General features: G+C 41.4%; 1 protein-coding gene across 1 annotated transcript; it reads right to left on the bottom strand.

Moving 5' to 3' along the window:
- Positions 1-1,010: 1,010 nt before the first annotated feature.
- zgc:63863 (uncharacterized protein LOC393372 homolog) lies at positions 1,011-12,955 on the bottom strand. Its single transcript, XM_061093252.1, has 10 exons — positions 12,779-12,955; positions 11,507-11,561; positions 10,458-10,588; positions 10,267-10,347; positions 9,333-9,519; positions 9,137-9,238; positions 8,567-8,708; positions 7,404-7,588; positions 6,645-6,754; positions 1,011-4,924 (listed from the first exon to the last, which is right to left on the bottom strand). Exons 1-10 carry the CDS (start codon positions 12,837-12,839, stop codon positions 4,743-4,745), a joined length of 1,236 nt encoding a protein of 411 aa, XP_060949235.1. The 5' UTR covers positions 12,840-12,955; the 3' UTR covers positions 1,011-4,742.
- Between the last annotated feature and the right edge of the window lie 4,244 nt (positions 12,956-17,199).

Below are 17,199 nucleotides of genomic sequence, written 5' to 3'. Positions count from 1 at the left end.
AACGTGGAACTCATCCCGTCTCTGCAAACTGAATCCAGTGAAAGAATAAAATAAAACAAAGTATTTCTGTTATGGCTCAGCAGTGAAAGTCGGTGTGCTGCTGCTCCTGTTATTGGTGGCACTGAGGCTGTGAGAATGTGTGTGTGTGTGTGTGTGTGTGTGTGTGTGTATGTGTGTGTGTTGTGTCACCAGGGGGGAAAAAGATATCAGACAGTCCCCTGGAGCAGCTGTTGTCCCCAGCATGCCCAATGTTTCACACACACACACACACTTTTTTTCTGTCTTCGCTCAAACATACACTACCTACTTTCTTCACTAACCTCCAATCTGTTCCTTTGTGTTTTTCATTTGTGTGCTCCAAGCGCTATAGTACACACACTCATACGCACGCACACACGCCAAGCTTATGCAACCTCACAGAATACCAAGAGTTGTTCAGGGTGAGCACCTAAAATCAGACATTGTGAGTCTGTGTGTGTGTGTTGAGGGATCCCGGTCATCATTTGCTGGTGAAATTAGGGCCGTTACACCTTCAGACGGCCTCGAGTATAAATTCAGACCATCCCTCTCCACATCTGCTCTCAACTCTGATCAGACCCACGCTCACTTCCAGTCCGGCTCATTAGAAATCCTCGGGGGACTGGTTTTAAACACACGTTCTCCCAGACCGCGGCTACCTCTGACACGTCCACCAGATGTCTTTTTCTACGGTATCAATCTTTCCTCCTCATCCCTCGCTCATCTTTAACCGTTGCCTTTCTGCCTCACCTCATGTCTCTGCTCTGATTTGCTCTCTGGTGTCCCTGGGGGGTGAGACGGACAGATGCGCAGCCTTGAACTGAGCGAAAACACGCACATAGACACACACACATACACAGACACACACACATGCAAACATGGCCAGTTATGGTTCACTTTAGGGGACATTAAGACCACGTTTGTTCTGTATAAAATTGTCAAATCAAACTTCTGTTAGACAAGTCAAGAATGAACTTTCACACTGTGATGAATGAAGTGTTTCCTTTGCCATTTATTCACCGTTCTACTTCATAAACAGAAAGAGGCTTCACTTACATGTAAAACACACATTTCAATACATTAAGGTGCAGAGAACCCGACATGTTCAAAGATACGATGTGTATCTCTTTGTAACCATCATCAAAACATGCAAGAAAATGCCCAAAGCAATCATATATACACACACAGCTAACAGCTTGAAATTTGCATTCTGTATTTGTAAAAAACATTTGGTGTGATCGAGTCTTTTGGGAAATTTGGGACCTGAGGGGAGGAAAAAGTCATCAGGGAATCAACACATAGGTTCTCCGGGGTTTCATACATTACACACACTTGCATTGAAAAGTCAGATCTTTATGTGACTCCAGGCGTCTCTTCTTTTATAATCAACACAAAACTGAGGCGATCTGGTCAAATTGCATACAATAAACCCCCTATGTTACTTTCTTACAATAGTCAGATAAAATGTTCTGTTAACTTCTCCTAAAAATACAGCTCACACTGATTTTATGGCCCTGAAACTTGCATCAATATATATATATATACACTTTGGAGAGAGATTCGACACCTGGAGTAACTTTTACATTTTGCATTTTGGTTTCACTCAAACTGAGAAACACGCTTGAATAATTTTTCATGGAAGGCATCTGCCAGGCTGAGGCCAGTGCAGGTGCTGTTCTATAGGTGTTTGAATGTGAATGTGAAGAAAAAAAGATGAGGAGAAAGTGTCTTAAGCACGCCAAGAGCCGGAGGCAGAAATTAAACCCTCATTAGGATCTGGCTCCACCTCTCTCTCCCAGTGCGTGTGTGTTGTGTGTGTACGTTTGTGTGTGTACGTGTGCGTACATGGTACAGATATGACTACACAGTAGCATCTAGGGCTGAGTTGAAGATCACACAACCTGATCAACAGGGTTTTATTCCTGCACATTTATGACTTAGGCCACTAATAGAAAACATGCTAAATGCCTCCGATCGATAAAGCAATGTTATATGACGCATTATTACAGATGCGTGGTGACAGAATGAACTGCACTTCACAACAAACCATTCACCATAAGAACTGAACATGTTCCCTTTGCAAAGTCATTTGTTTACAATATGAATCTACAAAAATAACTGGCACACAAGCAAAACATTAAAGGGAACAGTTTGGCAATTATTCCTTTAAGTCTAGTTTGATTCATACATGCAAAATAATTTCACTTTTAAAGTCAAAAACCCTCAGATTTCATTAATACAATTAAATAAATGTGTATCCATCAAATAAATAGCTGATTAGATTGTTGCTCTTGAAATAAATATTTAGACTTTTGATGGATAATAAAGAGGCAAAGGGTGAATCAAAACCATGAACAAATAAAAATACAGAATATGCCCAGAAAGCTAATGAAGAATTGTAATAAAGCTAACACACACACACACACCCACACAGTCTCGTCTTCATGATAATACGTTGACCTACATTCATTACCCTGAGACTTGCTCTTACCATAACTACAACCCTAACCTTCAACTTTACATTTTTAATAATGTACGTTATGGGGACCTTGTTTCAGTCACTGTAATGTGACTAAAACCAGGACCTCACAGTCTGAGTTATAACTGTGATTTGAATTACTGGCTTAAACAACAACCACTGTTAATCATTTTTGACTATCTAATAAGATGACACTCAAGATTCATATCGCTAAAATTTATTTCCAATTGATTTCCTAGTCTTAATTTTCTCCTTTTGTTTTCTCTTGATTTTCTCCTCCTCCGTCCACTGTCATTTTGAACACACCCGACTCTACAGTTTCTCGGAAGCAAGTGAAGTTAACAGGACAGACGGTGTAAAGATCGGACACTTTTATCTCTGACAACAGAGGAAGTGCAGGAAGCCGAGTGTTGTGACTCCAGTGAAACTGTGTTAACAAATGCAGCCGCTCGGCTACATGCTACTAAAAGCTGCTAAATATTTCAGAGCATAAGTCAACAACCAGAGCATGCGTTGCCTTTCGGAGGAGCCCCAGTGTTCTGCACGTATGTATGTACCTCACCTGTATTATTAATATTCACTTTTTAGGTTATGACTCCGTGATTACATCTGGTCCAACAATATCGACAGTGAGTGTGTGGGTGGTGTTTTTCAAAGAAATGCACGTATTGAACTTCTTCCACTACTAAAAAAATAATGTTAAAATAATTCCTTGTACTCTCCTCAAATTGTAGCCATAAACTAATTTTAGAGCAAAGAAGTTGAATTTGGAAGAGAAACATGATGTTGAGGAAGGACTGAGTCTGTGTAGTGTAGCTCTGTTGCCGGCTGTTCAGGGTGGATGTCGGAGCAAACCTACTAAATATTTTAAAGATATAAAAGTAGAAGTGTCTTCCCCCAGTATTCTTTCAGCAGTGGTGGGCCAGACAGCAGAAAAACTGCTTCGGAGAATACATAAAAATCACTTTAAAAATATGGTTTTCCTCCCAAGAAAATGGATTTGTTAAAGACCCAGTGCTTGTGCTTAGCGCTTCAGGCTAAACTGTGGGTGGTTTTCGTGTTTCGGGCAACAACAGCTCGTTTTGTGTGTCAAAAATTATTGTTAATGTAACTCAATGACACCTGGAGTTAACAAATTACTAAGAAGCTCACAGGCAAAAAAAAAATATCTCCCGCTTTGTTCATAACTGGAAGCTTTGGGCGGAAAAAACGCTGCTCTTAATTATTTGCAGTCGTGTGTCATTGTGCTAGCAGCTCTATTCACACAGGCGTTGCTAAAACACTTTCAACAGAAACGCAACCAAACAAGAGTGATGGTCTAAAAATGAGTTATCAGATAGATAATCAGCAAACAGGAAATACACAGACGCGTGTGAAATGTTGCAATAGTGTTGGCATGTGAGCAACAGCGTGAAAGAGCGAGACGCGTTAGTGTCACATGTGCATGGAGGGATTATGAGACAACGGGCCCATGGGCACAATCACGTAAAAGAACTCCTACGATTCCTACGTCGAAGAAACACCAGCATGTCTGATTTTTGTTCTGTGTCTGTGGTCATTTCATTTGGTATCATGTCATGTCTTTTTGAAGTCGTATCTCTTTGTAGTTCTTTTGAACCCCTTTTTTCTCATATCTATCTCTTTAAGGACATGTTGCATCTTTTTGTAGTCGTTATATATCTTTTTGTGATTTTTTTTTGCATCGTTTAAGTCGTTTTGCGACTCTTTGAGGTTGTATTGCTTCTTTTTGTAGACATTTTGCATCTTTGAGGTCCTTTTTTTGCATCTTTTTGCGGTATGTATTTGTCTTCTGTCCCTGATAGTCATTTTGTATTTGTATTTGTTTTGGTACTTTTGCATTTTTCTCCAAAGTTCTTTATCGTTGTTTTAGTGACCTTCCACAAAGGGACGTTAACAGTCACTTCCTTACTCCTCTGGCCCCTTCGCGTGTGCCGGGCCGACGTTTGGCACGAGGTCTGACATGATGCACAGAAACACATTAAAGCATTCACCCGCTCACACACATGCACACACAGCCTGAGGCGGACTAGTGGTTAGCATATGTTCATTGTGGTGGAGAAGCAACAACCTGTTCAGCACCAAGATAACTGACCTCCTCCTGCTTCTCTCTACCGTCCCCTCTGAGCAGCCTACAGTCTTCTGTGTATGTATGGATGCTGTCGATCCATCATGAGAGCAGCATGTGTCCGCTGTCACCACGTGTCACTCTGTGTGCGTCTAACAGTCAGAACAGCTGCAGCAACACCTCAGGTCCCCAGTCCATGGCCGTCTGAGCCACAGCGAACACAGCCGCCCCGAGCCCGGCAGACAGCCCCCACACGGCCATCTTCACCATCCTGTTCCCGTTCCCCCACAGCTGGCCTCGGTCCCGGGGTAAAGCTGCTTCCATGCCTGAGTGTTGATAGGCTGCGAGCCCAAAACAAGGAGGAGGAGGGGAGGGTCAGACAACGAGGGGAAGAGACATGGAGGGGTCAAGAGGTTTCAGATCGCTCGTAGCTAAACCAAAGGAGGCTCGAGGCTGCATTTTGTTAATGGGACTGGAAACAAACCAGGGGTCAAGGAAAGTCGAAAAACAATTGGAGTAGAGACAAAGAGGGGTCAAAATATCACAATCCATTCAATATAACAACAACCAATTCTGAACCACTTTAACTAATAACAGCAGCACTTAATTAACCTGGAAGCCAAACGGTTAACGACTTTACTTCGAGTTATACTCAGCAACCAGCTTATTAGGTCCTGCAATAAATTATGGCTTCATTGAGTTTGTAAAGATCAGCGTTTGTTGAAGAGGTTTGAGGCTGCAGTTTCGTACTGAGAAGTGTTTCTGTTATTTTGCCCACCGACTTATATGAATGATATTAGATCAAATATTGGATTCACAAATAAGTATAAAGAAATAAATGACAGTTAAATCAACACAGTTCTAAAACACACAAACTGAATATTATAATCTTAATGAAAGTTGGATTCATTTCAGAGCCGTTTTATTAAACTAAATTACTTAAAACTAAAAAGATCAAATACAGATTGAAAAGTCCCTGGAGCAGAGAAGCTCTTTAATTAGGTAGAATAAAAAATAAAAAAAAGACATTGTGTTATCTGTCACAGTGAACACATGATCGAATATTGTTCTTAACAGTACGTGAGAGCTTTTGTCTTCTGCATCATGTGCGGTGTGTGCATACTGTGTATTCGGTGATTCCCTTCTGCTTAGTTAAAAAGGGACAATGAAAGTTAATTAACATTATCAGATTTAGCCACACGGGCAAATTCCATGCGAGTATACGCAACTTAAATCCTGAAAAGTGAAAGAATCTATCTTTGACAATTACATTTATTTTGATGTTTTGAGTGCATCTCAGAGCCGAGAGTATTTTAAAAAGCTATTATTCTGCTGCTATACTACAATATACACATGAGATTGAAATGCAAACTACAAACAGTATCTGTGAGAGTCTGAAGATGTAAATGCCACCTTGTCTGTCAGGTTTGTTGACTCACAATTCATCGTCTGCCACAGTGAAATCAGGAAATGCCATAGATTCACCCTCTGTCTTTCCGTTTTGTGTTTCGTCTTAGATGCTGCTAATTGAATTTTGATGAAACTGCAAAGAACGGCGTGCATCAGTTTTAATATTACCACCGTTTGGCCTGAGGGAAATTCCACGACACACTTTTGATTACTCGTACATCACAGACAACGTGTCAGGTGCCGCTAATCAGATTTCCCCAAAACCTATATGGGAATGATGCATCTCTGTGTTCTCTTCTGGCATATTTTAATGTGCACTTGATTGGTCTGATGGGGGTGCTACAACATTTGTTTACTTGTTATTGATTGGCCCAAAGGCAGCGTTTGTGGAGGGATGACATATTTACTGTTGCCTGGTTGGGAAGAATTGTTCTCCCATGTAGAGCAACGAAAAGCAAAGACGTGCGGATCCATCGAAAGATTTTGATTAGGTGGAAATGTTTGCTTGCTAAAAATCTCACAATAAATATTCATCTTTTTCCCCAATTTAATAGAGAACCTGAGAAGAAATCACGCTTTTCAACACTCATCTGCTGAAGTGTGTGGGGATTCCTTCTTCGGAGTCAGTAATAGGATTACAGTTATTTTTACCTTGTCTGGAGGTGGAGGAGCCCTGGGCCCTGGTGAGGCGTTGGAGAACAGAGTCTGGCCTCTGGTGCAGAGTCGAGAGCTGAAACGCTTGGAAGGTGCTGATGGACCGACTAGAGAGGGAGAGACAAGAAGGGGGGAGGATGAAAGAGAGGAAGAATGGAAAATGTCTAAGGCGAAGCACTAACAGAGGGAATTAAATGAGGTGATGAACGTCTGGTAAAGTGACGGATCAAGACAGGTGAGGAAGAGAGTTAGAGGCGATTTGAGAAAATGCTAACGCAGTAGCTCTTGTGTATTGGACATCGGTATCTTTCAGTTACAGCCCCTCGTCAGTGATGTCACTTCCTGCCCTGAACAATGACTGTAAGTAGCACTGAAGGGCACTGACAGGGAGAGAGAGATAATGAGAGACTATGGGAAGAGAGAGAGAGTAGTTGTGTCTCTATTTTTGCTTTACACATACACACTGAGGTTTGAGTCTGTAACAGCGCTACAAAATCTTGATCGATGTGTATTTCTAGCACCCCCTCTTGGTTACTCAGGACATTACATTACAACGGCTTAGGCCAACATACTTTTAGTTTAAATTATTGTTCACAAATGAAAGTAAAGGGGCAATTATTATTGCAAAGTGTTTAAAGGTGATGTGATGAATATGATAAATAAATATAGATGTTATTTTAATCTAACCCTTGACGCCCTGTGTGGCAGTATTATCATTTATATTAACCATTTTCATTTCAGTAATTGCCTCCTCACCTCTTGCGAGATTGCAGGGCTGCCCGCTTGGCCAGTAATGATGGCGGGTACTGGCTGAAAAGTTCCTGCGACCGCGGGATCAGAAGCTCATATGGGAGGTCCTGAGGGATGCGTGACAGGAGGTGGTGGACCATGGCCATGTCGCACTCAGTCTGCTTCACCTCCTTCTCTCTGTGCAACACAATCTGAGGAGGAGAGGATGAGGAGTTAAACGTTTTCACCCTGAGGTACGAGACTGTGGTAGAATATGAATTGCAGTCTACATGTTGTACTTGGCTGTTTTCAGTTCCACTTGTGAGGCAGAGCAAGTGCACGGCGGTGAAACAGGCAGATGAAGAGTTAACAAACCCCCATGCTGTGAGCTGTACTCAGCCTTGGAGGAAACATGAACTACATTCTGCTTTGTTGTTTCACACACTTCAAACAGAGCTCTCCCTCTGCCCAGCCTCTATACACACACACACACACAAACACAAACACACTTGCAAACAAACAAAATGTACACAATACTAAACATACTCAAAACCCTTCATGTAATTAAAGGGGCCTCATCACACACAAAATAAACAGCAGAAACAACTAAAAAGACATGTACACACAATAAATACATTATTTTCACGAGCAAATGTGCACACGGACTGTATGTAAAGATAGATGAGAAAAGTGTATTTCATTTATTTTGGTCCATATCCTATTCACTAACATGAAGGAGACAGGGTTTCCCTTTTGGGGAGCTGTCATGCCGTCCATCTTTATTTACAGAGTCTGATTCACATACGACTGCACCAAGCTGTAATTATGAACGAGTGTCAGACTGAAGACTCTACTCCAGAGTGCGACAAGGACAGAAACATAAAAAAAACTTTGTCATCCGTTTCTCCTCCTTCTCCATCAAATATCAGTCAGCTCTCCTCATCATTCTGCTTCCTCCTTTTTCCTCTTTCTATCCCTCCCTCCATCCCTCCCTCCATCTTTCTGTATCCTTCTTTCACTCATCTGTTCATTATGAGGTATCTAATTAACTAGTCCAGTGACTTCACAGTTCTCTGCCTCACTCTGTGAATATGAGAGAGAGAGAGTGTGTCTGTGTGTGCGAGTTTCAGGATTTCTGTCAAAACAAAGCCCCTGGCTCATGCTCATTTCCGGTCAGCTCGTCATCTCACCGTGGCAGCCAGGTAGATGGGCATCAGAGGGTGTGATGCCAGGAAGAAGTCGTAGAGTCTGAGTGTGTGTTTGAACTCGGACAGGACGTGGCCGTACCATGTGATGAGCCAGGACAGCGCAAAGATGGTTCCCACCTCCGATCTACAAGAATAGGCAAAGAACACAGAGGCCACTGATGTTTAAAGACAGTCTGACAGGATATTCTTATAGAAACCCTTACATGTTTGTTTTTAAATGTTGTCCTGGGTTTCCTTTATATCTCATCTTTACTCAAAACAATGTAGATTATTTTGTTGATTTTTTGCAATTCAGCCACACAACACAGTGATGAGCGTTCTGTGAAACAAGCAGAGGAAAATCAGCACTTTGCTTCCCTCTAGTGGTTTTTCCATTACAACACCTTCCTTTTAGCAGACAGGTTCATCCAAAGTGACTTCGAATACGTTTCAGAATAGACAGGGAAAAAAAGGTGCATCTCTTAAAAGAACAACTAAAAATGTGCTTAGTATTTTAAGAAATTCGATGTATGCAAGTGCTGTACATTTTACTAAATGATGTCTTTTGTGTACCTGATCATGAAGTCATGCAGCTCTGCATCGACTTGCTCCAGTATAGGCATCAGGTAGTTTAGAATGTGTTTAGTACTGTCCATGGTAGGATCCATGAAATCCCTGCACACAGAAAAGAGAAACGGAAGTTACATGAATAAAATAATTGGCATGTAATAAAAAATCTAAAATTCGAGATTCTGGGAAATTGTACAACCTGAGGTGATAATTGGAGAGTGTGTCCAACATGGCAAAGGCCATTCGCTCCCCAACAACCAGCAGGAGTGTGACGGCCACGTCATGGTAGCCCTGGTAGTAATGGAGCTGAGGGTTACGTTTCAAAACCTTCAGTATGATGTCGATCAGCTGCTCCTGAAGCACGGCTCTCTCTGCGGCCGGCATTCCTGAGGATCAGCAGGTTCAACCACAGACAATCTAGTTAAACATGGTTCTCTCAGAGACGGATAAAGCCTGGGCAGCCACACAAGGGAACAACTTCATGAAAACACTACGTAACTTTTTCATAACAGTGTTTTTCAATTCATCTTCTTTATGACCATCACCCTTTTTCCTGTATTTTCTAAGTATTTTGTGCAATTACAACACATTCTAACAAAAAACCTGAAAAACATTTATGTTCATCACAGTTGGCAGCATTGTGAAAAGTTCAGCACACATTATTGATCACAATCTGGCTGCTCCCATCCAGGGCTTTATACAGGCATGTGTATGTGTATAGCTATCATGTGTATAAATATCCATTGTAAATATATTTTTCATATTCAGATTTGTTGAGGAACTTGAAATCAACAAAATTAAGGATTAAATATCTTGAATCAAGCTCTCCTTCATTTCCTGCTGTTTTTCTTTATCTCAACCAATTCATCAAAAAATCCAAAACTAACTGATTAAATCGACTCCTTCACATTTACTTAAGATACTTCTCTCTGTTGCTTCTCTTACTGACACCACAGGCTATCTTCAGACACAAAAGTCAAGCCCTGGTGGAGCTCTCGGCTGATTAATTATTAACCTTTGCCAGATATCTGCATATTGCTGAGAGTACAGGGGGTACAGTGTGATAAATGGCACTGTGCGCTATGCTGCTATCTTTAGAGAAAGCACACACACAGGGACACAGAGACACACACCTTTAGGGAACCGCTTCATGGATCTCCTGACATCCAGGAGCACCTGGTTGTAGTCTTTGTGATTTTCCCTGACATCACGACCTGCAACAGAAGAAACGCTGTTATTATAACTGTAGCGACTACCTGCAGAAACAATAGCATCTTGGAGTATTCTGACAACCAGTGTATAGTTATATCAATCAACCACTAACCAGGTTTGTGTGGTAGATCATAGACGTTGATGTTCAGTAGTTTGGGCCAAACTTTCCTCCTGAGCTCATCAGTGAGGAGTCCACCTTTACTTCCTGCTGTTCTCCTCAGGGTCTCAATGTCGACTGGATCACTGCACAATGAAAACGCAAGATTGGAAAATATTGCACAACCTTAAAGTCTGGACGTTAAGCAAAAAGACTTAAACCTTGACTTGCTTTAGTCAAATTCAGTTGCTTTTTAACCTCAAAATTGTTCTGACACTGGAGCATCTGTCCTGAACCTCCAATATATCATGTGTACACTTGTTTAATGTGAATCGACAGACAAAACTATTGTTTTTATATTGTTCAGCTGATTGTTGGACATGTGTGTTATGTGACTGCATGATCTTGTTCTCCTCTTTGTGAGCTTTCCTGCACCATTTCACATATCATCTCACGTGCCTTCTCCTCATGATCCCCATCACACTATTCCTCTGGGCACGTGTGAGTAATCTTCATGTGTGAAATTAGCTTAGCAGGGAGCGATGAAGGTCACTGTGCAGCGGAGAAAATGCATGCCAGCTAATTGTGGAACAGCAAGTTGGACGAGCGGAGGGAGAAGCATTTCCAGTTTGGAAAAACACGATGAGGCCTGTTGCTCTGGTACTAATGGAAACATAAAAACCTATTTGTATTCTAAAAACTGGTGATTTAAGGACATTTTGGGGGGAAATCTATTGATTGATGACAACATTATATTAACTGGTTAAATCGTAACACCCAATGTGTTGTGTACACTGAATATGTGTTCAAAAGGCTGTTGTATTTCAGCGCTAGAACACCGTATTAAATTTGTATATATTAAAGAGTCTTTCTTCATCAAAATCAGATGACCTCAATTACCTTTAAAATAGCTCAATAACGTGTAACTAGAGCAGTTCTAAATGAGAAAATAAAATTAGCTTTAAAATGGTTTAAAATAAAATGACCTCTCACATGCCCTACAGAGTAGAACAAAGAATCCGTGTGCTTAATGGTCAAGCTGTAAAGGAAAATATGATTATAACCTGAGTAGAGCCTGATGGATCTCAGCCAACTTCTGTTTCCTCCCACAATCTGCTTCTGTAAAGAAGGGACAAAGAGGAGAGGATGAGAGGATGACGGATATCCAATAGGGTGAGAAAGAGGACGGATGATTAAGGGGGAAGAAAACAATGGAGGGATGAAAGAAAGAAAGAGAGACAGAGGGACGGGAGACAGAAGAGGGGGGAAAAGAAGAGAGGATGAGGCACAGGAAGGGTAACGATGAAAGAGAAGAAGTAACAGTGACTCTAGGAATTTTCTGAATTAAATAAGTTAAGACAAATGCACTCATTAGTAAGCCTGCAGGCTTATTTTAATGCCCAAATGTTTTGCTTATTATTATCTTGGTTAATAAATTCATTATTTGGCATTAGGGCGGGGCAATGTAATGATATCAGCAACTATAGTACCATAAATTGAATCAATAAAAATACAACCAAGGTTGTTATTATATATATATTAAAATATAAAGGGTATATACAGAAACAGAAACCACAACCTACATTCAGGAAGGATCATATGGGTAATTAAAAAAAAGAATCATATATTTGGATGTTAAAATGCTGCAACCAACATTTTTGGCCATTTCATCAAAGCATTAATTAACACTATTTCTTAATCATTGTTTGTCGAACGGACAAGTCCTCTCAGCTCTATTCAGAAGTGCATAGTGTCCAGATCTGGAAAAATCTAACTAGTTGAACTGTTTAATAAAGAAGTTTGGATGAGATTTAAAAGCAAGTGTTAAAGAGTTTGAACGTCCAAACAAAAACCCAGTGTCTAAAGATGAAATCAGTGATCAACAGTTGTCTCTTGGCTGAAAGAGAAGATGGATAGTTTCCATCTCTTCACACACACAGGCTGTCCCCACAGAGGCTGTTCCCACAGAGGCTGTCCCCACAGAGGCTGTCCCCACACAGGCTGTCCCCACACAGGCTGTCCCCACACAGGCACCACCTGTGGATATGTGGTGACAGTTTCCTCTCACAAACACTAGAGATTAGCTTTAGGTTAGAACCCTGCAAGCAGGTGATTGGTTTCGCTGGTGTCAGCAGGCTGCACTTATACTCTTATAGTATTAAGTTCACTGACATTTTAAACAAATGGTTTACACTCTGACCCAGTTTCTGTCGGTGCAGACCAATGTGGAGATTTTTAAATACACAGGCAGGTTATAACGAGAGAGTTTGGTTTGTGTAACTAGTCTGAATTCAACATAATGAACTACTTAGCAGCTTTACTTGAGTTGGACTCACCTCTTGTGGCAGATCCATTACCATTCACTGCGTTCTGTTTCTTCCTCCCCAGCCTTTTCATCCCTTTTCAAAAACCGACGACCGGAGAAGTGAGTTCGTGTCGCGTCATGGACGAAGAATGAGAAACGTGTTATTTAACAGATATAAACACCACAAACACACCAGACTGAGCCCAGCTGTCTGATACCGGAAGCAGATGGAAGTGTCATCAGACCGGCGCGCTGCAATTGGTCAAGAATAACACGTGACGCAGCGCACGCCTGCTATTGGCTTTCGTCTGACTCGAGCTGCCAACTGTTCATACACGTCTACAGCTGCTTATTATTAAAAATAATACGTATTTATTAGCACTTATGTCAACAAAGTTACAGAGGGCTTCAAAAGAGGATAAAACAATAATAAAAAACACTTTGGCTTCACTTTATTGAGCTGTCATGCGATCCAGTTTATGTTTCTAATATGTGTTTAGTGACCTTTATCATATACATTATCCTTGTATGGAAACCAGAAGGAAATTGACATGGTTTATAGATGTGTTATATATAAAAAAAATTAAACACTGATGTCTCTGAAATTATCCTTATGACTCAGCATTATTTTGTCTCATGCCCTCGCCGTAGATTGTTGCTGATCCTTTGTACCAGTTTGAATCTCTGCAATGGCGACAATGCAACTCATAAAGTCCAGTTTTCCACTTTTTCTATTAATATTATTATTATTATAACCAGACTGTTTTCCTCTTCCTACTACTGCGAGTTCTTCCAATACTCAAGATGCTAATAACGGACATTTAGGCTATACACATGGTGTAAATGATGCCGTTTCAAGTCAGATTTGAATATGGTGGCTCCTTGGATGACACCACAGGAGCAGTATGAAGGTCTCAACCACTTCAACCACACCCCTCCATAGTGGTGGGTAGATAAAGAGTGATTTTTCATTTTTGGGTGAACTATCCCTTTAAGAGTGTTAATACTAAATGTTAAAATAAAGATTTAAAATTACTTGTGGGATTTTCCACCGGCAAGATTGTTGTTGTAACGTCATAGTCCTGCAACAATGACGTCATTGCCAGTGTAAAGAAAATACACCATAATGAGTATCTGAAAGTGACTTTTCTTGTGCCCCTGAGCTCAATATATACATTTACAGTTTTTTCCTATCGTTTTAGGCAATTTACCTAAACCATGTTCACATTCCCTAAACACTTCACACAGTGAGCATACCAGTAGACCATGTGAACCAAACTGTGGTTACTTGCCCCTATGCAAAGATACAAATGCTGGCAATGACGCCTTCTTCCAAATTTCATGGATACCTGCCCCAGTCAATGTTCACTACCGGCAAAACGCTGTGGAACTACAGCATATTTTACCAATGTTTAGATACTCTGTTCAAAACAGTGAACTTTCTGTTCAAAACCTAACTTATCAGTAATTTAGATCACTGTAGATGGTAAGATGCTGCATTTGGACAGACAAATGAAGTTACATGTTTGAATAAGAAAAAATATTTAGTTTATAGTTTATTTATTTTATTTTACAGTAATTTAGATTTTTTTCCCCCTGTGCACCATAGTTCTTGGTGAATTGGCATGGAATTACTTTTTTTACGTAAAAGCAACACTACATACAATGATCTGTACAAAACACAGAGGATAAGTTTTGCAATGCAAAACACCTGGTGGTCATTTCAGCTAATGACCTACTCAGCTAAAGACCTACTCAGGTGTTTTACATGTAATTTGTGCCTCGTTGAAAAAGGGCCTTCTTTGGCATTTGCTTTGGACTTCTTTACGTAGTTGGTATAGGAAAATGGATGCAGCAAGAGCAAGAGCAAGAGGCAGAGGCAGAGGAAGAGGCAGAGGAAGAGGAAGAGGTGGAGGTGAAGGTGAAGGTGGAGGTGGAGGTGAAGGTGAAGGTGAAGGTGGAGGTGGAGGTGGAGGTGGAGGTGAAGGTGAAGGTGGAGGTGGAGGTGGAGGTGGAGGTGGAGGTGAAGGTGAAGGTGAAGGTGAAGGTGAAGGTGGAGGTGGAGGTGAAGGTGGAGTTGGAGGAAGAGGAAGAGGTAGAGGAAGAGGAAGAGGAAGAGGTGGAGGTGGAGGTGGAGGTGAAGGTGAAGGTGAAGGTGAAGGTGGAGGTGAAGGTGGAGTAGGAGGAAGAGGAAGAGGTAGAGGAAGAGGAAGAGGTGGAGGTGAAGGTGAAGGTGAAGGTGGAGGTGGAGGTGGAGGTGAAGGTGGAGTAGGAGGAAGAGGAAGAGGTAGAGGAAGAGGAAGAGGTAGAGGAAGAGGGAGAGGGAGAGGAAGAGGGAGAGGGAGAGGAGCAGCAGCAGCAAGGACAGTTGTATCTGATGAAATCAGAGCAACTGTCATCGACCATGTAATCAATCATGGTCTGTCCATGAGGGAAGCTGGTCTGAGGGTTCAGCCGAACTTGCCAAGATCAACGGTGGCATCAATCGTGAGGGTTTTCACACAAACTAATACTAGGTACTATACAGTATTTACAGCATTCTGACTGATGTGTTTGTAACAGTAGTAATGTGATGTGAGAAGTCTCCAAAACTCTCCTGACATATCAGTGCATTTGTGTCTGACTCACTATTGTAGGACCCAACGGTTGCCCCACTCAGGTGGAAGGGGAAGAAAATTCACTTTGCCACAAGAAAATGCAATAGTGCAAATGGTTATTGCTAACAATAGTATAAGGCTAAGAGAAATTTGTGCAAACATCATCGCAGACATTGGTGTATTTGGCAACATTGCGAATGTTGGCACCACGACCATCGCCAGAGTGCTGAAAAAGCACCAAATTCGAATGAAGCAGCTTTACACTGTCCCCTTCGAGAGGAACTCTGAGCAGATAAAGGAACTCCGGTACCAATACGTCCAGGTAAGACTGAACACAAGACACACTGTCATGTTGATTGTGATTTTGCACAAAACTGTAAGCTATGCCATTTTTGTCTTATGGTATCTTGTGTATTCTCTAATTTCCTGAAGAGAGCCATGGAACTTGAAGCCAGTGAGAATGAACATGCGTTCATCTTTGTGGATGAGGCTGGCTTCAACCTGGCAATAACACGTCGCCGTGGAAGGAACCTGATTGGGAAAAGGGCCACGATAGATGTTCCAGGCCAGAGGGGTGCGAACATCACCATGTGCGCAGCAATTTCGAACGATGGACTGCAGCTGCAGAAGGCCGGCATAGGCCCATACAACACCGAATGCCTAATTGCCTTCATAGATGAGCTTTACGAAAGGCTCACAGCAAGAGAGGTAGACAGGCAGAATCTACCAACGTAAGTAATTGTATGGGACAATGTGGCCTTTCACCACTCCCGGCAAGTCACAGGGTGGTTTGCGGCGCATCCTAGGATGATGTCACTTTTCCTTCCGCCTTACTCTCCTTTCCTCAACCCCATCGAGGAATTCTTTTCGGCGTGGAGATGGAAGGTCTATGACCACCGCCCTCAGGACCAGATGTCCCTATTACAGGCAATGGCTGCTGGGTGTATGGACATAGCCCCAGAAGATATCCAGGCCTGGATAAGGCATTCCAAAAGATTTTATCCACGTTGTATGGCAAGAGAAACCATACGTTGCGACGTAGATGAAAATTTGTGGCCAAATGCGGAGGATAGGAGGGATTAGCCCAATTCTGCGCCACTGTTGGGCTACTGTAATATACAGTATGTGCAGGTTTTGTGCATTGCATTTTTTGTTAGAACACATTTTTTGACTTTGTAATGTATTTTCTGTTTTGTGTAACACTTGCACTGTGACAAAATCTCCAAAAAGTAAAGCACAGTGAAAAAAACTGTTGTGTTTGTGATTTGTTTCTGGATCATATATTACGTACTTACTGTATGTGATTTGCATTACAAAAACTGAAAATTGTTATTCTCAGTTTCTCATAAAACACTTACAGTATTTACTGTATTTACAATTACAGTACATTTACCACACTTAATTGTGACATCTTTTGTGGGAGGTAAACCGACATATGAACACTGTCAGCAGATACTTGGCTTGGATTGTCATACTGTAATATTACAAACTTTATTACTGTAGTCCAAAGAAGTGTTTGTCTGTGTTTTTTCTCTTTTTTTCAATGCAACACTACAGGAAATCTATGCCAAACTGGAGGACACAGCAACATTTTATATATGCAATTGGCAATGCTTCAAGATGTTAGTGTTTTTTAGGTCATAGTGTTCTGAGAGGAAACATGTGTTAAGTTATGGCAGCATTGTTTGTGGTGTGGTTGTTGTAGTGCATTTTGCACCAAAGGTTAACAGATATGCAGAGGTGTGTGTCTCTAAAGCCCACTGTGATAGGGAAAAGTGACCATAGTATGGGTACATGACCGAAAACGATAGGAAAAAACTGTATTATATATATTTAACAAATATATGTTTAGTGA

This window comes from Limanda limanda, chromosome 19 (assembly GCF_963576545.1).
Source record: "Limanda limanda chromosome 19, fLimLim1.1, whole genome shotgun sequence".
NCBI lineage: Eukaryota > Metazoa > Chordata > Actinopteri > Pleuronectiformes > Pleuronectidae > Limanda > Limanda limanda.
The sequence above is the reverse complement of the archived record's forward strand: the minus strand, read 5'-3'. Positions and strand labels throughout refer to the sequence as shown.

Coding starts and splice junctions, on each gene's coding strand:
- zgc:63863 (XM_061093252.1), bottom strand. CDS start 12,839: ATGAAAAGGCTGGGGAGGAAGAAACAGAACGCAGTGAATGGTAATGGA. Junction 10,589..11,506: donor ATCCATCAGGCTCTACTCAG/GTTATAATCATA, acceptor TTCATTGTGCAG/TGATCCAGTCGACATTGAGA. Junction 9,239..9,332: donor CTCTCCAATTATCACCTCAG/GTTGTACAATTT, acceptor TTCTGTGTGCAG/GGATTTCATGGATCCTACCA.